This window comes from Delphinus delphis, chromosome 11 (genome assembly GCF_949987515.2).
Source record: "Delphinus delphis chromosome 11, mDelDel1.2, whole genome shotgun sequence".
Classification (NCBI taxonomy): domain Eukaryota; kingdom Metazoa; phylum Chordata; class Mammalia; order Artiodactyla; family Delphinidae; genus Delphinus; species Delphinus delphis.
The window spans coordinates 72018414-72043879 of NC_082693.1; the positions used below are offsets into that span (position 1 = coordinate 72018414).

At 35.5% G+C, this 25466-nt stretch overlaps 1 protein-coding gene across 4 annotated transcripts in view; it reads right to left on the reverse strand.

Moving 5' to 3' along the window:
• Nucleotides 1-1924: 1924 nt before the first annotated feature.
• The window catches only part of ATP2B1 (ATPase plasma membrane Ca2+ transporting 1), a 132503-nt gene continuing 108961 nt past the window's right edge, over nucleotides 1925-25466 (reverse strand). Inside the window, exons 16-22 of one of the 4 annotated variants that reach the window (XM_060025342.1) lie at nucleotides 19497-19688; nucleotides 19053-19266; nucleotides 18373-18584; nucleotides 16907-17014; nucleotides 14908-15090; nucleotides 14435-14521; nucleotides 1925-5195 (exon numbers count right to left, since the gene is read on the reverse strand). In XM_060025342.1, the coding sequence (XP_059881325.1) occupies nucleotides 4884-5195; nucleotides 14435-14521; nucleotides 14908-15090; nucleotides 16907-17014; nucleotides 18373-18584; nucleotides 19053-19266; nucleotides 19497-19688 (1308 nt within the window). In that variant the 3' untranslated portion in view covers nucleotides 1925-4883. Of the gene's footprint in view, nucleotides 5196-14369; nucleotides 14522-14907; nucleotides 15091-16906; nucleotides 17015-18372; nucleotides 18585-19052; nucleotides 19267-19496; nucleotides 19689-25466 lie in introns of all 4 variants that reach the window. The other 3 variants (XM_060025346.1, XM_060025344.1, XM_060025345.1) reach the window with 3 other exon arrangements.

The following is a 25466-nucleotide window of genomic DNA, read 5'->3' on the forward strand; positions in this document are numbered from 1 at the left end:
TTCACTCTTCAGCTAGAGGAGGTCTGATTATAAGGAAAGCATGGATTATACATCTTAATCAGTGATTCTTTGCCTCAGTCTCTTCATAACCCAGGAAGGTTATGAAGAATCTTTAAGATCATCTCTGACGCATTTGATGTCAGAAAAGAACAACAAAGGAACACTTAAAATTTAAGCTTTTTAGGCACTGGGCCCTGACTCAGGTTAACAAGATGCTAGTACTGCAGTAAAAACCAATAGCTACCAGCTTGGGGTTCTTGAGAAGGTCAGCCTTGATGTAAATTCCAGCTCACCATGCGACCAAGAGCAAGTTACTTAAACTCTCTAAGCTTCAGTCTCTGCCTATGTAAAATGGCAGCAGCAGTACAGAGGGTTGTTAGCAATATTTACATGATCCACATAGAGTGCTCAGCATGTATCAGGTACTCCATAGATATTAACTTATGATATGACAAGATTCCTTTTAATAGGTAAGGAGAGAGTGTCTGTATTTAATTATCTAAAACGTAATTCGGAAGTTATGTGGTCCTTGTAACTCTGATTTAATTAAGAGAATTCTTAGGGAACTTACCGCATTGAACACCCCACCCAGATTTGGGTAGTACTGATTTGGAAACTAGTTTTCCTAGGACACAGTGCTGGTTAAGAAAGTTGTGCAAAGACTGATACTGTATAAACACATATTCATATATCTTCCTTTAATTTCCTACTTTGGAACCATTAATATTATCATGTTCAATAATGACACTGAATTCAGAGAATAGAGATTAAACATGCCTACATTTAGTATATTCGTCTGCAAGCTGAAGTATTTTTCTAACAAACAGGGAAAATGTTAAAGAAGTAGTTAAGACAGAAAGTACAAAAATAAGCTATCGAGAGTTTAAGAGACAAAATCATCTATCTATTGAAAGGAAGTTACATTATAAGGATAAAGATCATGTCCTTTTTGACATGTACTGATAAGAGAAGTACAGGAATACAACCATGACTCCCATTACAGCATCAAACATTCTTTATGGTATTTTCATAATGCTTATTCTAAAATAAAGACAAGTTTTCAAGGATCTTTCAAAGATTGTTTTTAGTTCAGTGGTATAATTATGCTATTAAAAGGTTTTTTTGGTCTACAAATGAGTGCAACACTAATTTAAAAAGATACAGGTTGATATGGGGTTTGGACGTCAGAGTCTTAAGAGTGGAGTACATTAAAAGAACAAAGGCAGCTGTAACATGACAGGAGCTCTCTAAAGACACAGGGAAGAAAAAATGTCAATAAGCAGAAACTTACAGAAACTTCCCTTTCTTATTCAGTTAATTTTACAAAGGGAATTAATTCAAAATTCAATCCTAATACATAATACATATATACAATCGAACTTGACAGTAGAAAACAACTCTCATGTCATAAATATGGTACTTGTATATACTCATTAACTGAATAATTTTTACTGATGGAAAAATATGGTATTAATAATCATTTAAAGTTTTCTCAGTATTTCAACAAAGTTGCTAACTTATGTTAATAATTTATTATAAAAACCAGCTGAGGGCAATTTGATTAATTTTGTTACCCTAACGTTCAGATAATTGCTATTGACAACTTTGCATTAGTTAATGAAAAAATAAGGTCTTACATTTAATGTGAAAAACTAATCTTTTTTAAAACCCAAACATTATTCTCCCCTGGACTGCAAAAATTATCTCTTGTGCTACAAAGATTGAAGACAGTGGGTAGGAGAGTAGGGACAATACACCCACTTTCATTCTAGGGGCAAGATCATGCATATTAGAACACAGCCATAACATTTCAAGTACATTACAGAATTTTCATCAATTAGGTCTTTAAAATTTCAAGTAGAAAAAAAGAATTCCCAAATATGATGTTCAAATCAATTTAAATATTCAAAAAGTTCAGTCCCCATTCAGAAACAGATAAACAGTATATTTATTAAATGAGTTAAGACAAATAAACTTTACAAATAGACAAATAATAAAAGGCTCAGTGGCTAAAATAGATGGTAAGCATCATTGAAAGAAATCAACACCATCACGGTATCTCAGTTGGCTTACACGTGTAAAAAGAAATTTTCAAAGAGCAATTTCACAGAAATGAAGCCAGTTTTTTTTTTTTTTTGCTTATAAACAAATCACCATTTCTTGGTTCAAAACTGACATCTGTTATGAAAATTACCATATCACATATTTATAAGATGACAAGGAGTAACTCATCTTCAAAGTGCAAGTAAGTCTATTTACAACCACAAAAAAGGCAATGATGAGGAGAAAAAGATTTTTAAAAAATATACAAAGATTAAAAACATTTGGGATGCAAAATTAAACAATTTTTTGGTTAGAGGATAAAAGAGAAAACGTGATTGAATTACAGATGCTGATTTCAGCTATACATACTATATAATGGGATCCAAGATCTTTAACAGCTTGTTTGCATTTTTTTCCACTTACATAATGCTCTGGAAATTTCTGGTAGAAATTACAGTGTCTCAAAGAGAGAAATACACACTAAGCATGTCTTGCTACTACTTCATGGATGTCAATAAGACCCGTTTATGGATTAGAGTTGGTGTAAAAAGCCATTGCCTTGAGTTGAAAAATGAATACTGTAAAAGCTCAATACAAATCCTCCAAAGCACATGCATTTCTAAATCTTTTGGTAATTACATTCATATTTAAGCATAACCAAAATAAAAAAGAAAACTGAAAACATTTCCCTTTTCTCTATTCCCTATGCCTTGTAGGCTCTCCAGTTGATAGGGTAAATTTTTAGAGCTGAAAGGGTTCTTCAAGATAGTCTAGTCCACCACCCTCATTTAGGGTAAATGATTTCCCCAAGGTCATGCAGCACGTTAATGGCAAAATCAAGACTAGAAACCAGGTCCTGACTCCTAGTCTCGTATGCTTTCCAGCATATCATGCTACCTCTTTTTACAGTATGATTTGCTATAAATACCTGATGAATAATGTACAGTTACAAATGCTGACAGAGCCAATGTTCTTCTAAGTCTTGCAGAGGCTAACTGCAAAGGACTGATGGAGAGAAAAAGATTCTCCCCCACCCACCAAAAATATCAAGCACCATCAACTAAATGTTTCTTTGCTGGGTCAGCACTCTCAGATGTTGTAGTAGTCCTCGTAAACTTTATGTCAGCCTGAGGATTGTATATCTGATGCAATCTGGGCCCTAACACAATGCCAGTTCCTAAAAGGTAAAGACAAGAGGCAAAAAGGGGGAGAAGGTAGACAAAAGAAAAAAAGACTTAAAGACTCCAACTGGCTTACAGATGGGCATTCCAGCATATGGTTAATTATTACATCTAAATATGTATATTTTTAGGACCTTTCCCACCTTTTCACATAATCTCATTTTACCTAATTTGTTATTTGGCCACTTAAGAATGAAAACAAATGTATCAAAGACAATGGTGGTCATTATTTTTTTTAAACTGTGAGACTATTTTAGGCAAACTAAACTCTATGAGGAACATGTCAAACTGCAATGATTTCCTTAATTTGGTTCTGTTAGACCTGCCACCAAGGAATTAAAGGGGGTACTTCATGGGGCTGTTACCATCTTGAAATTTATTCCAATTGTGGTTAAAGAGAACAGACCGATGCACCATATATGTAGAATTGAGTAAAGAAGCTGAAATTTCTTTTTAAAAAAACATCGCTGTGTATTTATTTAATAAAAGGGCATATTTATTTATGTTTACAAACAAGTTTCAAAAACAAAAGGAAAACATGTATGCTTCTACTTATTAACCTTTTTCAAAATGCCAACAGCCCTCATGCTGTATGAAGGTTTCTAAGGATTTATTAGAAAAATCAATACAGTTCACTCACAGCTCACCAAGACATCACTGAACTAACATGTTTAGACAAAAACAAAAAGGACTAAAGTTCTCTTGTAGTTTGATAGTTTGATTTAATTTGATTTGCCTGAAATAACAAAAGCATTTCAAGCATCTTTCATTATGTAGTTGATGTCCTGCATTAAACAATCTACTAAATTCTGAACAAAGGTTATTAGCAAGTTTTCAAAAATTTTAAAAATTAAACAGTTGTTTCAAAACCATTAAGTAGTAAATGTATTTAAGAAACTAATTAGGACAGATGCCATAACTTCATTAGAACACCACTGCTCATGTTTTTTTGTTTTGTTTTGTTTGTTTTTTGTTTTTTTAAACAAAGCATTAGTGTTACCTATTTGGCTATTAGTATTAGCAATTTATCTACAATATTTAACAAGGTAAATTGTAGGCAAAAATTTAGTACAGTTTCAATAGAAACACCCCCCCCCTTTTTTTCCTGAAAATACAGCAGTATTTGAAGGACTAATTTTTCTCTGCATCAGTTATAAGGAAGCTTCCCATCTATGAACAGGAACAAAAAAAGTATCTACAAACCTTGTAAACAGATCTGTATCATTTATAAACATAAATAATCCAAATTATTAACAGCCAACAGCAGAAATTAAAGCATCAATTCAATGATCCAGGGCTCTTTGCTTGCTTGCCCAGCTTTACTCCTCCCTCTCTCCCATCAAGGATTGAGATAAACTAAAGCTTTGCTAATACACTGTTCAGGACCATTCTTAGGTTCTACTGATGATCCACAGGTCAACTTAAGCTGAGTTACTGTTTCTGTCAGTTCATTTCTCCCACCCCCCAAAAAGCACCCTCAGTCTGGCAGAAAGCTTTGCTTTTTTTTTTTTTAAAAAAATAAATCTACATTCGTACAAGTGTGTCTTCTGTTGAAGTCCAAAGACAAGAATACTATCTTGTCTGTCACAATATGTGAAAAGACCCAGTTTCAATTTGTTTCTTTACAATGCAGCTAGTGTGTTAACATTCAGCTTACAATCAGAGTGATGTTTCCAAACTATGTAGTGGGCTTCCTGGGGATGAAGAGGTAGCAGACTTGTTCATTTCTATTGTAAGGTAAATCCCGCTGTCAACAGCATTGTTATTTTTGTTAGGAGAGGGTGGAGGACTGGAGTTACGTTTTGTAGGAGCATCATCTTCAGCATCAGTGTCATCAATAAGGGGGATATGAGGCTCTGAATCTTCTATCCTAAACTCAGGATGTGTCATAAAGTTGTGAATTGAACTTCTTGATTCCGGTTTTTCTAACCCTTCATATAAAGAACTACGAAATGCATTCACCACTCGAATCTGTAAACATCAGAAAACACAGAAAGATTATCAGTACGTCATTAGCTTAATTTAAAAATGGTTCATTTATGAGTTTGAATCCACAAACAGCTAGGTATGAGTGAATCATATTTGCATGTAATGCAGTGGAACTTGCAATACACTGTAAAAAAAAATGAATATTTTAGTAGGACACTACAGACCAACAAAACCACATACTCTAAGAATTAAGAGGTGTAGAATTCAAAGTAATACTAAGAAAATCTCATTGTCACTGGCTAAGAATTTAATAGCCATTTTATAGGATTTTTTTCCCTAAAAAAACAAAATCAAACAAAACAAACATAAAATTAACCATACACAGCTTTAGCTAATTTTTTAAATGAAAAAAATTATAATCTTTGAAAACAATTCAAATAAGTTAAACAAAGTCAAGCACAGAGGGTTACTATTAATCATGCTAGGAATTAGGGTGTCACCGACTATGAAAAAGCCAAGCAAATATAAGCCGAATGTCACAATGAACTCACATCTACCCCACTATGCCCTTAATTAAAAAATAAAAAGACAAAACCCAAATAAATATCTATAAAATGCCATTAAACAGCTATAAATATTTGAGTATATGCCATTTGTCAGTCAAGTGTTAGTGTTTTTCTCTATAATAATAAAACAAATAAATTTACATACTAAACTTCATTGGAAAGAACAGATTTAAAACAAAACAAAAAGCCCTCTGGGATCCTTCTGTGAAAAATTTCCCCAGGAGAAGACACAAAGTCTTCTAGCGTTTTCACCCTTAAACATATAGCTCAACAATTCACCTTCCTTCTCAGAAGTCTGCTGTATGGATGAAGAGAGGTTAACAAATAATTGACTCAAATACATTCCTGCACATACTGACGTTAGGTCTCATTAACCCAGTGTTGTAAATAGTTTTTTTAAAAAAAAAAGACAAAATCCAAATAGCTGAGCATCTAGTATACATCAATTCAAATAGTGTTTGCCTTTGCTTTCTAATGAATCCTGTTTAGCAATGAAGACATCATTTACTCATAGTTAACGGAAGTAACTGATACTGATATTCCAAAAAAAAGATCACTAAAGTCATCTTATAAGTCACTAAATTCACCTCATAAGACAATGGCATTGAAAAAATTAATTTCTTCACAGGGATATTTGAATTTATTTTTTTGAAAATGTAGCAGTTTATGCCTACTTTTTACTGTATATATTTAAGGCATACAAGACTATTTGATATACATCTACACTATGAAATAATCATTACAATCAAGTTAATTAACATATCCACTACCTCACACAGTTATCATTTGTGTGTGTCGAGAACACTTGGGATTGTACCCTCCTAGCAAATTTCAAGTATACAATACAGTATAGTATTGTTACCTGTAGTCACCATGCTATACATTAGATCTCCAGAACTTATTCATCTTGTATAACTGAAATGTTGTACCCTTTGACCAACATCTCCCAATTCCCCCTCCCTCTAGCCCCTGGTAACCACCATTCTACTCTGCTTGTATGAGTCTGACTATTCCAGATCCCCACTTCTAAGAATTTATCCAAAGGAATTGAAATCAAGGTCTTGGAGTGATTCCTGCACTCCTATGTTCACTGCTGTCAGTGGCCAGTAGGCACAGAGAATACAAACTGGAGGACCAGCCAGCAAGTCTGGTTAGTGATGAGAGCTGCTCAAGATGACTCTCAAGTTGTTGCTTATTTGACTTGGTTGCTGGTATTGCTAATGGAGCTAGAGAAGCAGTTGAGATGTTTTGTTTTGACCAGTCTGGGTAGAAGGGAGTAGTGAAGAATCAAGGGGAAAATAAAAATCAATTTTTGAAACATGTTAAATTTGGGGAGCTGCAGAACATCCAAGTGAAAATATCCAGAGCTCAGAAGAAAGGTATGGGTTTAAGTTAGAGATTTGGGAGTCGGCAAAGCTCTGGGAGGGGCAGTGTAGAGTTATAAGCAGGTGAGTGCAGTGAGTATATTTGTATAAACAATTACACTCACACCTGTGGCAGGTGAAATTAGATCCCTTTTTACCAAAGCTTTCCAATTTTGCTAAGATTTTTTTTCCTATCTAACAAAATGTATTAAGTTACCCTAGAACATCGAAGCTTGAAAGGATATTCGAGATAGTTTATTTCAACCACTTTACAAATAATGAAACTGAGCAACTAAGGACAGGTGGCTGCCTTACTGGGTCACTACAAATTAGTGCCAGAATGTCTTAGAACCAAGCTTTCTGTACTCCCAACTCCAGGTTCTTTCAAGTCAATAAAAGAAGAGAACATATGGACATCAGCTTTATAAGTAACTTCAGTAGAATAAGATACTTCCTAAGATTTAGGTCAGCACATTACAAGGACAGCTTAGAAATGCTGCAAAGCAATACAATTTTCAATAGACAGTTCTCACATTAGGCACACACAATAACATCTAGATTAACTAGGGGCCACGGAGCCAGATTTGCTTTACTTTCTACTCATAAATAAGAAAGCACTCTCGATCTAAGGCGTGACACTGACCTAGTTTATACTTGCCCTCATCTGTTACCTTCTATAGGTAAAATTCTCACAGTACTGTAGTAATTCTGAGTAATTAAAAAGTGCCAACTGTGTGCATTATACTGTAGGTAGACAGAAAACTATTTTAATACCACAAAGAAATCAGTTTAAGCAGAAAATGATTACCCATCTTTGACAATCCAACCCTTATTGTTTACCTAGTCCTTTAACTCAATTCTTTTAATAGCTATTAAGACCTACTATGCACAAAACTATAGCTCCTAAAATTATAAGAATTAAGAAAAATTCAACAATCCCTATGTCAAGAAAATTTTTTAAACAGTAAATTATTGAGGAAAAAAATCAGAGGCGTGAATGAGGCACATATGGCAAACAAAAAATTGAAATGATTATTATGATCATAAAGTAATTTTAGGAAACTGAATATGTAAGCGTTACATTAAACTTTAAGTAACAAATCAAATTAAGATCATGTACCCTGCTAAACCACCCATTTTCTTAAATATAATCCTAACTTTTGATAGTAGAAAATATTACTGCCCAAAACACTGTATGTAAGGAGATGGCTTTAAACTATGAGGCTACTTAATCAGTAGCTGATATATCTTACCTTCTACAACAGACTGCCCATTTCTGAAATTTGTATTCATCACTACCTTTATTATGTGCACCATAAAGAATTTCAATGGTAAAGTAAAAGATACTGTGCAACAGGGAATAATATTCGAGGTTGCTTTTCAAAGCTGTGTACTTGCATATCAAATTTTCTCAAAGTGAGACTCACCTGTGTAATATATAATGTTAATTACCTGGAATGGGGTTGGAAAACATTTTCTGTAAAGGGCCAAATAGCAAGTATTTTAGGTTTAGTGAGCCATACGGTCCCTGATGCAGCTACTCAACTCTGCCTTTGTAGTGTAAAACTACCAGACAGTAATTAAATGAATGAGCATGGCTATGTTCCAATTAAAAACAGGCAACAGGCCAGATATGGCCCATAGGCTATGGTTTGCCAATCATTTATCTGGAAGTCCAAATTTTCTCTCAATTTCTCCTTTCCAGGAAGGCGTAACTATTGATCTAGCAAAAGAATTTACTAACCGTGAAGACTGATATTAGAAGGATACACTTTATAATGAAAAACTATAGAAAGTTTCCTCTTCAGATTTTTAGAAGATCTGACTAATAAGTGAGGAAAAAAAGATGCCCTCTCCAGAGATGTTACAAGCCTAGTATATGACAAAGTTGAAATGGATTATAATTTCTTCATTTAGCACAGTAAAGACTCCAGATGAGTCTTTGAGGATAGTGGGGGAGGGGGAGGGACAAATTAGGAGTTTGGGATTAACATATACACACAGCTATATATAAAACAGAAAACCATGAGGACCTACTGTATACCACAGGGAACCCTATTCAATATCTTATACTAACCTATAATGGAAAAGAATCTGAAAAAGAATACATATATGTATAACTGAATCACTTTGCTGTACACTTGAAGTTAACACAACATTGTAAATTAACTATACTTCAGTAAAAAAAAAAAAAGGTAAAAAAAAAAAAAGAGTCAAAGAAGTCTGACAAACACAGATATTTCTAAGATTATTCTATATTAGGGCAGGAAACCAGTGAGGAATTTAACCTTTCATTAAATGTATTAACACCATTACCCTCACTACATGTGCCCAGCAACTCACAGGTTTCATATATAGTTGTGCATCAGAAAAGAGCACAGAGCACATCACCTGAAGCAGGTGTGGGTGGCTATGTCTTCAGAGTTTGTGCTTGATTTGATATTTAATATAAAGCCTGGAATACAATTATACAGAGAAATACAACAAATATGATACACCTAAGGTCATGTGACACCACTCCAAGAGAAAGAAGTCAATTACTTAAAATTTTCTGAAGTAAAAATAAACAGAATATATACCACCTAGGAGATAAACTTGTCAAAAAAAGTTTAACATAAAGCTAATCAAGAGGAAACAACCAAATCCAGAATGCAGGACACTTTATAAGACAATTTGCCTAGATTTTTTAAAAAAGTCAATGTTACCAAAATTAAAGGTAGAGAAAATGGATCCAGGTTAAAGGAAACTGAAGAGTCATAAACACATGTTATTGAATGTCTTTCCTTCGATCCTGGATCAAAAAAGCTATAAAGGACATTTTGCGGGCAACTGGAGAAATCTGAATATGGACTGTATATTAGATAAAATGGTATCAAAGACAGATTTCTTGGATGTGATTATACAGTATGATTATATAGGAGAGCACATACTGAAGTATTTAGAGATATCTGGCATTTATGATATCTGCTACTTACTTTCAAATGGCTCAAAAAAAGTATATATTAATATTATATAGATAAAGTAGACATCATAAAATATTAGGAAGTGGTAAATCCAGGTGAAGATTATTCATATATTAATCTTTCAACTTGTCTGTCAGTTTGAAATTTTTCAAATTTAAAGTTTTGAGGGGAGGGATTAAGTCTCAGTTTGGCTCCTTCTTGTGGGATATAAACAGATGTTTACTTTCCATTCTAGCCCCATCAACTCCTTACTTTCCATTACTCCTTTAGTATCAAACTACGTCAGTTGAGGTCTGCTTTCCCCAGTCGACAAATTCTGTCAGGTCAGCTTGGGAATCATTTCCTTTCGGTAATTTTTCCTGACTTCTCAGGGTGGGTTAAGGACCCTGTTATAATATTCTCTGTTTCATCACCATGTAGAAATCCCCAACTCCTTGTTTACTTCCCTTACTAGATGACAAGATCTGGAGGTTCTAGCAGCCTTGGCATATAGTAGGCCTTCCACTGTTTATGAAATACAGCTAAATGAACACTAATAGTAGGAGATGAAGGGATGAGTGGTAATATGTCCTCGAAAGCCAGGAATAATGTGAAATCCATAGGAGGGAGGCATGCAACTGACATCAGCCATCCCAGGAGTAAGGCCAGGCAATTTGCATACACCATTTCATTCAGGTAGGTAGTACCACAGTAATTTCTAAAAGGAAGATTCCTATCTGTCCACGTATGTAAATTTAACATCCTGTCTAAATGTTACAGGGTCAGTTTGTCTTTACAGCACTTGTCTGCTCTTTGCTCTACATCATGTTGGCTCTGCTTATTAGCCATGGACAAGTCATTTAAACTCCAAGTCAGTTTTCACACCTATAAAATGGGGATAGTTCCTGTTCTGCCTGTTTTGCAACACTGTCAAAAATAACAAATGAAAATTACTTAAGCAAAGAGTGAACAGATAGGCTCTGCGTAAACAGCATTGTTTTCTCCCCTCAATTCATCCTCTCCCCAGCTTCCCAAGGTTCCTCTAATCCTTAATTGGCTAAAGACCAAATGGAAAAGATAGGTTTCTGGCCAAATCAGGTATCTTAGCTGACTTCAAGGGTAGGCATGAGGAATGGGTGGGTTTGTATCTTTAATGCCTCTAATATACTAAGAATCCACCATGTACTCAAGACACTAATTCAGAGTAAGAACGATATAGGTTATAAGACTTCTGGAGAGTTTACTAAAAACCTTTTACTAAAAGTCATTTACTAAAAACCTGAAAGAAAATCTGTCATTCTAGTCAATTAATGAAAATTATGACTTATAATAATTAATCAGTATAAATCACATGATCATCTTTCAACAGATGCAGAAAAGCACTTGATAAAATTCAACATCCATTTATGATAAAAGCTCTTAACAAAACAGGTACAGAGGGAACATACCTCAACATAATGAAGGGACAAACCCAGAGCTAACATCATACTTAACAGCAAAAAGCTGAAAGCTTTTCCTCTAAGGTCAGGAACAAGACAAGGATGTTCACTCTTGTCACTTTTACTCAACATAGTACTGGAAGTCTTAACTAGAGCAATTAGGCAAGAAAAAGAAACAAAAGGCATCCGAATTGGAAAGGAAGACATAAACCTGTCACTGTCTGCAGATATTATATATAGAAAACCCTAAACACTCCATCAAAAAACTGTCAGAACTAATAAACGAATTCAGTAAAGTTGCAAGATACAAAATCAATATGCAAAAATCTGTTATATTTCTTTACACTAATAACCTATTTGAAAGGGAAATTAAGAAAACGATCCCAGACTTCCCTGGTGGCACAGTGGTTAAGAATCCGCCTGCCAGTGCAGGGGACACAGGTTCAAGCCCTGGGCAGGGAAGATCCCACATGCTGAGGAACAACGAAGCCCGTGTGCCACAACTACTGAGCATGCGCTCTAGAGCCCACGAGCCACAACTACTGAGCCCACGTGCCACAACAACTGAAGCTCGCACGCCTAGAGGTCAAGCTCCGCAACGAGAAGCCACCGCAATGAGAAGCCAGTGCACCGCAAGGAAAAGTAGCCCCCGCTCACTGCAACTAGAGAAAAGCCCATGCGCAGCAACGAAGACCCAGTGCAGCCAAAAATAAATAAATTTAAAAAAAAAGAAAACAATCTCATTTACAACTGTATCAAAAAAATAATAAAATATCTAAGAATAAATTTAACCAAGGAGGTGAAAGACCTGTATATCGAAAACTACAAGACATTAATGAAAGAAACTAAAGATGACACAAATAAATGAAAAGATACTCCATGTTCACAGATTGGAAGAATTCATATTGTTAAAATGCCCACATTACCCAAAGCAACACAGATTCAATGAAATCCCTATCAAAATTCCAATGGCATTTTTCACAGAAATAGAACAAACAATCCTAAAATTTGTATGGAACCACAAAAGACCCAAATAGTCAAGGCAATCTTGAGAAACAGGAGCAAAGCTGGAGGCTCCCTGATTTCAACTATATTACAAAGATATAGTAATTAAAACTGTATGGTACTGGTATGAGTTTGCATAAAAATGGACATATAGATCAATGGAACAGAACAGAGACCTTAGAAATAAACTCATGCACATATGGTCAATTAATTGACAATAAAGGAGTCAAGAATATACAATGGGGAAAGACAGTCTCTTCAATAGGTGGTGTTAGGAAAATTGGACAGCCACGTGCAAAAGAATGAAACCGTACCACTATTATCTCACACCACACAAAAATGAACTCAGAATTGATTATAAAGACTTTAACGTTAGACCTGAAACCATAAAACTCCTAGAAAAAAAACATAGATGGTAAGTAAGCTCCTTGACATAGGATGATGATTTTTTGAATCTGACACCAAAAGCAAGAAAAGCAAAATTAAACAAGTGAGATTACATCAAACTAAAAAGCTTCTACACATTAGAGAAAACTATGAACAAAATGAAAAGGCAACCTACAGAATGGGAGAAAATATTAGCAAATCATATATCTGATATAGGGCCAATATCCAAAATATACAAAAAACCTGTACAACTCGATAGCAAGAAAACCAAACAATCCAATTAAAATACGGTCAAAAGATCCAAACAGACATTTTTCTAAAAACTATCTACAAATGGCCAATAGGTATATGAGAAGATGCTCAATATCACTAATCATCAGGGAAATACAAATCAAAACCCACAATGAGGTATTACCTCACATCTGATAGAATGAAACAGAAACAACCTAAGTGTCCACTGATGAATGGATACATATGGTATACACACACACACACACACACACACACACACACACACAAACACACACAGAGGAACATTATTTAACCATAAAAAAGGAAATTTTGATATTTGTGAAAACACAGATGAACCCTGAAGGCATTATTATCCTGAGTGAAATAAGTCAGAGAAAGACAAATACCGTATGATCTCTCTTATATGTGGAATCTAAAAAAAAGTGAAACCCAAACCAAGCTCATAGATACAAAAAACAAATTGGTTGCTGTAAGAGGTGGGAGGTGGCCAGTGGTGTGAGAAATGAGTAAACTTAAAAAAAAAACAAAACTGAAAAAAAATTAAAAGAAATGCACTTTCCCTACTTCTTTGGAAAACTTAATAGAACATTTTCTTATCTAGGAAGCAATTCTAAATTAAATTGATTATATAAATGAAAAAACCCACATACATACCAAAGAACTCTGAAGCTTATACAGGGATGCACTCTCAAAACAAAACAAAACAAAATAAATTAAAAATTCACAGCAAGGCCACAAAGTCCAAGCTAAGAAGGCAAACACCTGGCTATATGCTCAGAACTTTTCTTCAGGGTACTAACTTACTTTACAAACTGAAAAAGATACAAGTCAGAATGCTTAAGTCCATTTTTAGCTTTAAGAATGCAATTTCTTGGTTCTGTTAGATCAGTTTCAAATCACATGCTTTTGGGAATCATGCAGTATGGAACATGTTGAAAGGCATATACTCAAAAATTTATAGTCGTTTCACAAATTCTAAGCTACAATTTTATTCCCCATATTAACTATCAGAGTTAGCATAGAGACAAGCTCACAGATTTCATGTCTGATCTTTGGTTGCAATTGTTCCACCTGTTATCTAACCCTCTAAGAAATAAAACAATCACAACGACAACACTTTGAGGTCTCAATCCACTTTACGAAAAGAAAGCTTTATGAAAAGCCTGAACAATGAATTTAAACATTAAGGAGAAAATGAGAAACGTTAGGTGTGTGAAATAGGAAATGTTAATTTCATGCACTTAGGAACACACACTCACACCCCACAGTAGTAGAAGCAGTAGAAGAGGAAAACACTACATGTGTAGGGGTAGAAATATTTGTTACATCATGATGCTGGCTGGCGATGGAGGGTTGCCGCCTTAGAGCCCCCTGAATGGAACTTCCACTCTGGAAAGCATTCACTACATCCATCTGCAAGGAATCAGAGATTGTGACAGCTTGCTCAGCAAGAGAGAGAGAGAACAAGAGAAAGGACCATTCCATCTATCAACATATAAAAAGTAAAGAAAAAGGCACTTTTTACAGAGCAGATAAATAGGCAAGAGTAGCATTTGGAGATGAAGTGGGGGGAAAAAAGCTAGGAAAAAAGGAGCTTGGGGCATATAGACACATTCTTTCATGGTCAGTTAAAACTTTCACCCATTCCAGGCACCAGTACTATTTTTCAAAAGAATAAGTTTTGTGGGTTGGGGAGGCTGGAAAGGAAGCAAAGGAGCACATTCAAACCTCCTCCCCAGGCCCGAAAGCCCTGGGGTCCCGTTCCCATCGTCTCTCCTACCTCTCCACCAGACCCATACCTGCGTTTGGATTCTGTTCAGACCTCTAAACCACAAGATCTGGCCACGCCGTAACTCCCGCTCAGCGTGATCAATCTCTTCCACGTCCTCTGCTAACTCCTCCTCAGGTATTTCTTCCTTTTGTGTTCCATGACCAGCTTCTTTTAGGAATTTTAAACGGCTAGTTGGAATTGTTGAAATAAGCTACAACACAGGGGAAAGAACTCAGAAACAAATCATATCAAACTACAATTAAACCGATCAACTTTAATACAAAAAAGGTATGGAAAGTTACAAGGATAGCCAACTATCTTTACCAATGAAGCAATGAGATCCTGTCCATCAGAGGCTTTCTTTCTCAGAACAAAAAATATCCTTCTCTTAGCTACACAAAAGATTTAAGTTTGAAGGCTAAAAAGTTTTCCTGAATGGAAATAACCTGATTACATTTTCATATTTTATTTAGGACATTCAAGACAGTAAATTATACAACCATGCTTTGATATATACATATTTCCTTAAACTCACATTAATGATATTTATTTCAAAAAAAATGAAAATAGGTGATCTTATATGATGCAAAAGAAGTTTACATTTCATTAGTGCTTTAAGAATTCAATGAGAAAAAACATACCAAAATTCAGAAAATCTTCAAGGCTGAGCTGAAAATAGCTTTTGTTTATTGAATGTATTTATTTTCATAAAGTACAACTATTTAAAATTGGATTAATACTGATTGAGAATGACACGAAACAAGAACAGATGCCCGAGAAGACAATAAAAAATACCAAAATACCAATATGTATTAACTTATAGGTGTTCACAGCCATTCCTTAAGGAAGCTGGGAGAAACAGGCATGCAGTCAGAATCAGAACTGCTCAGAGAACTTCTAGTCCAACCAACTCATTTTAGAGATGAAACAGGTTCAGAGACACTGGAAGTGACTTGTTCATGGAGTGACTAAGACCCTAGCTTTCCTGACCAACAAAATCAGTGCTTTCTACCATCGCACACTTAAAATCAATAGACGACGTCAACCAAGGACAGTAACTGACGCCTGTTAGGCGTGTACACTGTACTGAATTTCCTCTTCCTGAAATTTGCCAGATTTGGGGGGAGGTTGTAGGGTTCGGTTTTGCCTGTGAGGGAACATTATGAAGTAACTAGAATGGTAATAATAATAATAAAAAAACTGTGGGCCCAGTACAGATCCTGCTTAAAAGAAGATCTCAATGAAAGAGGCTTTATAATGAGTAAGAAGAGAAAGCTCAGAACCTAGAAACACAATTAAGAAAAAGGTGAGATAAAAGGCACATAAAGACTGAGTTAAGGTTAAGTACAATCTGAATATTCAGTCTGACTGACTTGCAAAATGACAGTAAATTAGCTCACACCAGTTACACACCATAACATAGGCTGGTTTTCATTTATGAAAATGTTGGTACAGATTTTCTATCAGTTTTATAGTGATGGTAATGGATTTAAAATGAACAGCACACACACCATTACCACTTATCTTTAAAAAAATAATGACATATATCTGCAAGTCAGCTATCCATAGTGAAGATTAAGGATATCTAATTTTTCAGGCATTGTATTTTATACATACACTGTTGAAGCCATTTGATCCAAATAATCTAAAATGTCATTTTGTGGCCTATTTTTCCAGACACCAGTATTTTTATTGAAACATTCTTCACATCAACTGAAACTCAAGATTTTTCCAATGCTACATTTTTATTAAATTACATAACAAAATGATAAAAAATCTAAAGTATATAATATTTTTATTAAAGTATTAAATCTGAAAATGCAAAAGTAGGTCATAGAGCAAAAGATACAGATATTAGCATTCTAACCAGTTATAAATGCATCAACTTAGTTGTAAAACTTGTTCTAAAAAACAGAATGAAAACTACTTAGAATCAAGTTATAGAACTGATTAAAGAATATACACACCAGAAATTTTTTTTTAAAAATCACTGTAGGTTTGAACAAAAAATGATGAGATTTTTTTACCTGGCCCCAGAGTAACGTTCCCATTCCTAGGAATATTGACCATAGCCACTGTTCTATTGAAAGTTCTGAACAACTGAAAGGTTTTCCACCAAACTGCACAATTATTATCTAGAGGAATAATCAAGAATAAATTTATTTAGTGAAGTTGTTGACTTATACTCTGGCCCATGCTCCTTATCTCATTGTGGACTTGTAATGAACAGACCAGTAGCTGGTCCAGAGACCACACTTTGAGTAGCACGAAGGCATTGAAGAATGATACCCTACATCAACTGTTTTGGGTATATCAACCTATGCGAGGAACTAAGTTTTATCAGACTTGCTTGATAGACAGACAGGCAGTTACATTTTTGCAATCCCCATATATTAAAAACAGATAAAATAAACCTAACTTTAATAGTAAGTAAAAACTAAAATTTTAGCGTGTCATGAACAATGAATTTTTTATAAAATACTTCCAGAAACTACACAACAAGTAAGCAACACTTCCCCTAAAGTTTATAGAAGCTGAAAGCTAAAACAGAAACAGTCTGCACAGAAATAATTAAGTCTAGGGTTTTGGTTTTGGTATCCACAGTACACAAGGTAGAGACTGAATGAACTTCAAAATTCTTAGATCTTCATTTTGAAACTAGCATCATCCTTAAAAGCTCACCTTTTAAGTTTAAATCTTACTGTGTTTACTGACCTCCTGGTGTGATCAAGCACCGTTCACTTACCTGCTTTGATTCCAGATTCTGCTATTAACAACCATTTACACAGAGGAGTACCATAGAATCCAAGATGACATAAAAACATAGGTACAGTATATAATTATGTAAAATTTGCCATATGTAAAGTGATGCTTAGTTTTGTCCTTAGAATGACCTTTATAAAAATGGGAAAATTCGGTCCTTTCTATTTCATCTCAACCCCACTTCTCACACCCATTCTCCCACTCCTCTTCTACCTTGTTTTGACAATATTACAAAATGGAAAACTGGCACATACCAAGTCTGGATGAGACCATTCAGAATCACATGGATTTTAAAATATGCATCTCAAAACCTTTTATTTTTTAATAATGAACTCAACTGTACAAATACAACTACTATTAGTTGCTAGAAGCAATTAAGGGATCACTCTAGCTGGACTAAAAAGTGGTTGACTATAAGACTGGCCTTGAATAATATAAAAATTACAACAGTTTTCATAATAACAATGTAGAATAATCAGAATCACAGTGAGTGTGAAGTATCACAGCCACAGAACCAGTAGTGCAATTAAAGTAGTATTAGTTTAATGTACTCATTCACATGCAGAATTTCAGGATGGGGCAAATTTTCACTCGAGTTCTTTTGATGTCATCAAGGCAATACACAGAAGGCCCACACATTGCAGTCAAGTAATTTCTGGAACAAGCCACCTGTTCACCTAAGATCTCCACATAATAATCATATTTGAAACTATCGTTTACAATTACCCACCTGTACCACAAATGTGCCTAAAACAATTGTGCAGAAGATGGCATTATTAAAGATTCCTTCAAACACATTTCTTTCACCATGAATTTTCCGAGCATTTATTTCGTTGAAAAGTTGCATCAGTACAAAGGTATTAAAAACAATAGTATAATGTTCCGATGGAGGAGCATGCAAAGGAGCATTTCTTCCACTATCAATATCGAAAAACTTTTCTCCTGAAAGAATGAGAAATTACCATTTTGTAATTATCATACAAAATAATTTAACATTTCAAGGAAGTATGCAATAAAACCTAGTCAGACCTTTCTTGGCTCTCACAAACGGCAGCACAGAAAGAGCTGGAAGGGACCTGGGATTCTATAGTACAACCCTCTTTTATTTTATACAGGGGGAAACGGAAGCCCCCAAAACTATGGTGACATGTTCAGGATCACATATCTAAGTTAGTGGTAAAGCCAAGGACAAGAAATTAGGACTCTTTTTACTCCCCCTACTGCCCCAATCTATCACACTGCCTCTCAAAATGTACTAAGGATCCACTGATCAACAGAAGAAATTAAAGATAAATGGGGAGTCAGAAAGAAAATAACTTCTGTTCTTGAAAAATTTGTAACATTAAAACCATCTGGGATATTAACTTGGAACAGAAACAACTGAAACTTTATCAGGCATTAAATTCTTACCAGCAAACAAGAGTGTAAAGACTACTACAAGCTGATAGAATGCATGACCCAAAATATTCTTCATCATTGTGCGTGAGATGAGAGGCTTATTTCTACCATAAGGTTTCCGAAGCAGGAGAGACTCAGTGGGGGGTTCAGTTGCCAGAGCCAGGGAAGCGAGAGTATCCATTATGAGATTTACCCACAGCATCTGCACAGCCTTAAGCGGTGAATCCTAGAAAGGACAGGTTTCTTAATAGACATTTACAACTATTCAAGGACTCCGCAATTCTCAGGAAGCCGTTTCTATTTAAAAACTTAACAGAACAGGATAACATTTTTATATTAATTAACCTGAAGTACTAAGCTTCAACTTATTTAAATATTTAAGTACTTTAAAAAGGCAGGTTATGCATATCTTTGCTCTAAAATAAACAAGTTTTAATGGATAAATTGTCAACCTACTTGAGTAATACAGGCGCCCGTGAAAGCAACAATCACTGCTACTACATTAACAGTAAGCTGGAACTGAAGGAATTTTGAGATGCTATCATAGACATTTCGGCCCCACATAACTGCTTTAACAATGCTTGTAAAGTTGTCGTCTGTGAGAATAATATCAGATGCTTCTTTAGCTACGTCAGTTCCAGCGATACCCTATTAAAGAAAATTTCTGTGAATTAGACTGAATGTTTAAAATATAACCTTTAAATATTTGAAAGGACAGTATATATTTTATAAACAAAAATTTACCATTATACTTAATAATTACTGACTTAAATTTACCGTAAAAGGGGGTAATATAGTTAGTCTAAGATATTGTACTATCTCTCAGAAAGACATTCTATCTCAGCAGAAATCGAACATAATGAACGAGGCACTGACAATAATGTTCAAATTGAGTTTAAAAAACCAAAAAGAGGAATGGACACAGGCACTACCCAAGTTCCTTCCAAAAGTCACACTAAAAGATATTTTTTTTTAATTAAAAAATAAAAACTCACAAAGTTAGTGGGAAAAGAGACATTGCAAAAACATCTTAAGAGGCTGGAAAGCAGATAACCAAGTAGGAAGAAACTCAGCAGACCCCAGAAAGCTGAATCCTAAATCAACAGTAGGAGAGCAGAGTAGCAGCCTTTCTGCACTACAGGACTCTCCTATGTGAGGCTCAGGACTCGGCAGCACCAGGCAGCACTGGAGGTAGGGGTGAAGGCGTGAATAAGAACAGGAGGATTCTTAAAGTCTACCGAAGACGCTGAAGCAGTATTTAGAGGGCCCAAACTAAGAATAACAATGTCCCTCAACAGTGGAATGGGATGGATTAATAAGTTGTGGATTGATAAAAACGAGTGAACTACAGCTATGTACAGTAACACAGATGAATCGCACATGAAAAATGATGAATAAAGGAAGATGGACTCAGAATAATACATGATATATGATTCTTATGTACAAAGTTCAAAAACAGACAAAAGGAATCTTCAGAATACTGGTTACCTCTGCAGAGAGAGACGGCAGTAATTAGAAGGGAGTGTGGTTGAGGCATCTGGGGGCATAGGTCATATTCTATTTCTTGCCTTGCATAGAACAGGTCTGTTTACTTGTGATAATCCATTCACTGTTTACTTATGACATAGACACTTTTCTGTACGTGTGTTATATTTTAATAACAAAATTAAAAGAAAAGGCAGCTAGAGCCTCAGAGTCCCTTCCCACATCCATGCAACCAGGAAGTTTGACACCCTCTAACCTGGCAGAAGACTGCCTGCTAATTTATTAGAGAGGGTATAACAGAGAACGTTTAGACTGAACGATACCAAGTGCTGCTGAGTACAGGAGGTGCTATATTGAAAAAAAGGGGTTAAGAGTAACTCTGTTTAATGAATGTAGAGACCACTACCCTTCTTTTTTCTACTTGTTTCCCAGAATACCAGTATTCAGGATTGCCCTCTAGGCAGCACATCTGAAAATTCTTGCCTGAAAATCTGATCATCATAGGAGAAGAGACCTAAAAATACTGAAAATTCAAGGTACCCTAAGGAAGTGAAATGGCCAAGCCAGGTCACTTTACTGGGAAGCTTCTGGTTGATAAATCCCACTTAGAGGCCTAAGACTTTCCAGCTTTTCAGCTTTCTACTGGTAAAATATGCAGAGACAACCAAGAATCACTTTGACATCTGAAGAAAGCACTAACCTGAAAGACAGAGACTAAACCAAAAGGCATATGGAGACACAAACACTACACAGAGATAAAAGCTGATTTTTATTAAAAAAATCAAATCCTTAGGCAAAAGGTCAGCAATGAAACAAGAACAAGAACTCAGAGATCCAAAAACAACTCTTGGAAATTAAATATATGATCACAGAAATGAAAAAACAACAGAAGTTGAGGAAATACTCAACTGCAAGAAGACAAAGGTACGGTAGACAGGAAAAAAGAGACAAGATAATAAGGTAAGTCCAAGAGGTTCAAAAATCAGAGGGGACTATTCCACAAAGAAGAGACACTGGAGAAGACATAAGATGAGTATAAGAAAATGTCACAAAATTGAAGAAAATCAGTTTTCATAGTAAAAAGTTGCCCTAAGACAAACCATCACATTTCAGAGGACTGAGAACAAAGGAAAGACTTACATACCTCCAAAAAGTGTGTGTGGGGCGGGGGGAGAAGGAGGTTCAAAATTCAAAATGGTATGTAATAACAATGGAGGTACAAATTCAAAATTCTGAGTGAAAATTATTGTCAACCTAGATTTTTATACCAAGTCAGACTAAGTATCAAGGAGGATTCTTTGAGGAAAGAATAGAGATTTCAGTCATAAAAGTTATGAAAAAGTTTAACTCTCATGAAGCCTTTTTCTCAGGGATCTACTGGAGGAGATGGCTTTACTACATGAGAGAGTAAACCAAAAACGACATTGACATCAAATTCAGTAAATTCCAAATCCAACATAAGAGAGAGGAAAAGGAAATTCTTAGGTATGGAGAAAGAAGAGACAGCTGTGTAGCAGGCTTAGCAAACAGTCCAGATTGAAGCACGTCAGAAGATCTGGGAGAGGTATCTCTAAGAAGGCAAAACTGGTAAAAGTGCCTGATGTCTCTGACATAATGAAAGGAGAATTTGGTGATGAATTAGTATTAAGTACATAAAAAACTAAGAAAATAAATACGTAAATAATTTAAAGATTAAAAAGTGAATTGAAAAAGAAAATGTATAGGGAATACAAAAAGTTGTGCAAGGAAGTAAAAGTAATTATAACAGACCACATGGCTCAGCTTGGAACAGCATTTCTAATCACAATAAGGATGATATATTGACTGACCTCTAACTCTGATGGAAGAATAACAGGATGGGTAGTGTGTGTGAATGCATACAGGTGTCTGTGTGCCTGTGAAAGTGCTAAATCCCTATCTTCCTTAATGAAGAGTCATTAACAATGCTTTATATTAAAAAAATTTAAAAAACTATGAATTGGGAGATGGGGATTGACATATATACACTATTGATACAATGTATAAAATAGATAACTAGTGAGAACCTACTGTATAGCACAGGGAACTCTACTCAGTGCTCTGTGGTGACCTGAATGGGAAGGAAATCCAAAAAAGAGTGGATATATGTATATGTATAGCTGATTCACTTTGCTGTACAGCAGAAACTAACACAACATTGTAAAGCAACTATACTCCAATAAAAAAATTAATTAAAAAATATAAAAAAATTAAAAAACCCTTGTAATCATGCCATTTCGATATATGGAGGCAAACAACTAAGGAAAACAAACAGTTGGTTTCCTTTAGTCAAAAACTAGCTGGAAGAAATGATATGTGGTAGGGGACACAGTTATTAAGTCTTGTAGAACTGTTTGACTTGTTAAATGCTATGCAATATTGTTTTGATAAACACAAAGTCCAAAACAAGCTTTTCTCAAAATACTCCATGAAGGAGCAATCTTAATTTAAAATTTTAGTCTCTAACTCCTAATCTGTATACTTTACTTTTTTTTTTTTTCCTTTTTCTGGCTGCACTGCGCCGCCGCTTGTGGCATCTTAGTTCCCCGACCAGGGACTGAACCCGAGCCCTCGGCAGTGAAAGCGCGGAGTCCTAACCACTGGACCGCCAGGGAATACCAGGGAATTCCCTGTATATTTTTTTAATGTGCAACATATTTAATACATCTAAACCCAACAGGTTTCCTTGCCTCTAATCATCCTCCATCTTTTGCAAATGCAAATCTCACACTCCCTTGTTCAAAATCTTTCAAAATTTAAAAAGCTACTTTAAGATGTTCGCCTGCCGATGCAGGGGAAATGGGTTCGTGCCCCGGTCCGGGAGGATCCCACATGCCGCAGAGCGTCTAGGCCCGTGAGCCATGGCTGCCGGGCCTGCGCACCCGGAACCTGTGTTCCGTGGCGGGAGAGGCCATAACGGTGAGAGGCCCGCGTACCACAAAGTAAATAAATAAATAAATTAAAAAGATGTTAATTGTGTCCAAATAAAAACTAGTTTCATAGTGAAACAAGTTTGGGCAACTCCCCATCAAAAAACATTGAAACAGCTTTTTATAAGCTTCTTAGAGCTGTATGCTAGCATGCATTGTGAGTCTCCAAATTTGTTTTACTGCATCAGAAGCCTGCTTGGGAAGTGCTGATCTACAGGATACAAGAACAAATTCCTCACCTTCATATTCAAGGCCCTTCTGATCGTCACATTCCAGTACCCACCACCACCACACCCTCTTCTAGTGAAGTTAAACTACTTGTAATTCTCAGAGGGTCTCTTAGCAGTACTTTTCTCCCTCTCTCCATTCAAATGGCACCTCTTTCAGAAAACTTTCCCCAGTCTCTACAGGCAGAGTCAAGGACTTCTTCCTTGAGGCACTCCCTGTGCAGTGTTTAGTTCTTCACTGGCTGCCACTGTGCTTCAATGATTTACTTCCTTGTGTGCTGAACCTTTAGGAGGCAGCAACTACTCACCTGTAATGTTTCTGGACCAGAATATTGAAAACAGCTTCTTAAGGTTTGAAGGAGAAACAAATTATTATTAACCCAAAGTCTAAAAACACTTTAAATTAAATGAAGATATTTTAATAACCTTAGCGAAGATTTTACTACCACAGATGCATATTTGGTTACAGAAATACATCATGGCATTCAGTCTATGATGACAGAATATCTGTACATGTGTGGTTAACTAAATTTGGTAAGAATAATGCAATATAATTTAAAAAATAATGTAATCATATTTTAAACACAGCATGGAAGCTTGCTATCTAAAGGAATTCTGAAAGGAGTGGCTAAACAGGGGAAAATGCCAGGCCTCTTTGCAATGTACTCACATTAGAGTCCCTTTAATTTATTGTACATTTTATCTTAATGTTGAATTTACTAAATGTAAGTGTGTATGTGTGTAGACATACATACACACACCTATATATATAAAGAGAGAGACAGAGAATACAGTGTTTTAAAATGCTATTTCTGCCTGAAAAGTAAGAGACAGGTTTAAAAAGAACTAATCAATAGCAATTTCTCGGGCTTCTCTAGTGGCGCAGTGGTTAAGAATCCGCCTGCCAATGCAGGGGACACGGGTTCGAGCCCTGGTCTGGGAAGATCCCACATGCTGCAGAGTAACTAAGCCCGTGCGCCACAACTACTGAGCCTGTGCTCTAGAGCCCGCGAGCCACTACTGAGCTTGTGAGCCACAACTATTGAAGCCCACGCGCCTAGAGGCCGTGCTCCGCAACAAGAGAAGCCACCGCAGTGAGAAGCACGCGCACCACATCAAAGAGTAACTCCCCGCTCGCTGCAACTAGAGAAACCCGTGCACAGCAACGAAGACCCAACACAGACAAAAATAAATAAAATAAAGTAAATAATAAATTAAAAAAAAAGAGACACTTCATCACACACACACACAAAAGCAATTTCTTGTGGGTATCTAATAAAAGCCCAAGACAAATAATTTCGTCTTTCAGTTTTAAAATATGAAATTGAAGAACTGAACAAATATACAAAGTAAATTCAAGCTTGAGCAAGAGTGCTTTCAAGTCCAAACCACTATGCACTTAGTTTTTCTCTGTGCATTTAAAATAAATTTAGATTATTTTTGACATGCTACCTTTAAAAAAAAAAAAAGTGGTAAAATGCACCTAAAACTTTCAAGGCTTAAAAATCAAACAGAGCAGCTGCTGTACTGTGTTTTTGTTTGAATTACTATATTTACCTGCATTTATTTAAAGGCCTTAGTATCTGCCTTAAACACCTAAGTTTTAGGAAGAAAGTTTTTGTTTTTTTAATATTAAAATGCATTGTATATAAATACCTTCCTGGTCAGCTGTCCAGATGAAAGTAGAAGTAAGAATCCTGCCAAATGCTCAAGAGCAGCAATGAGTGATCCCGTGTTTCTAAAATGAATGATCCTGTTTTGCTTAC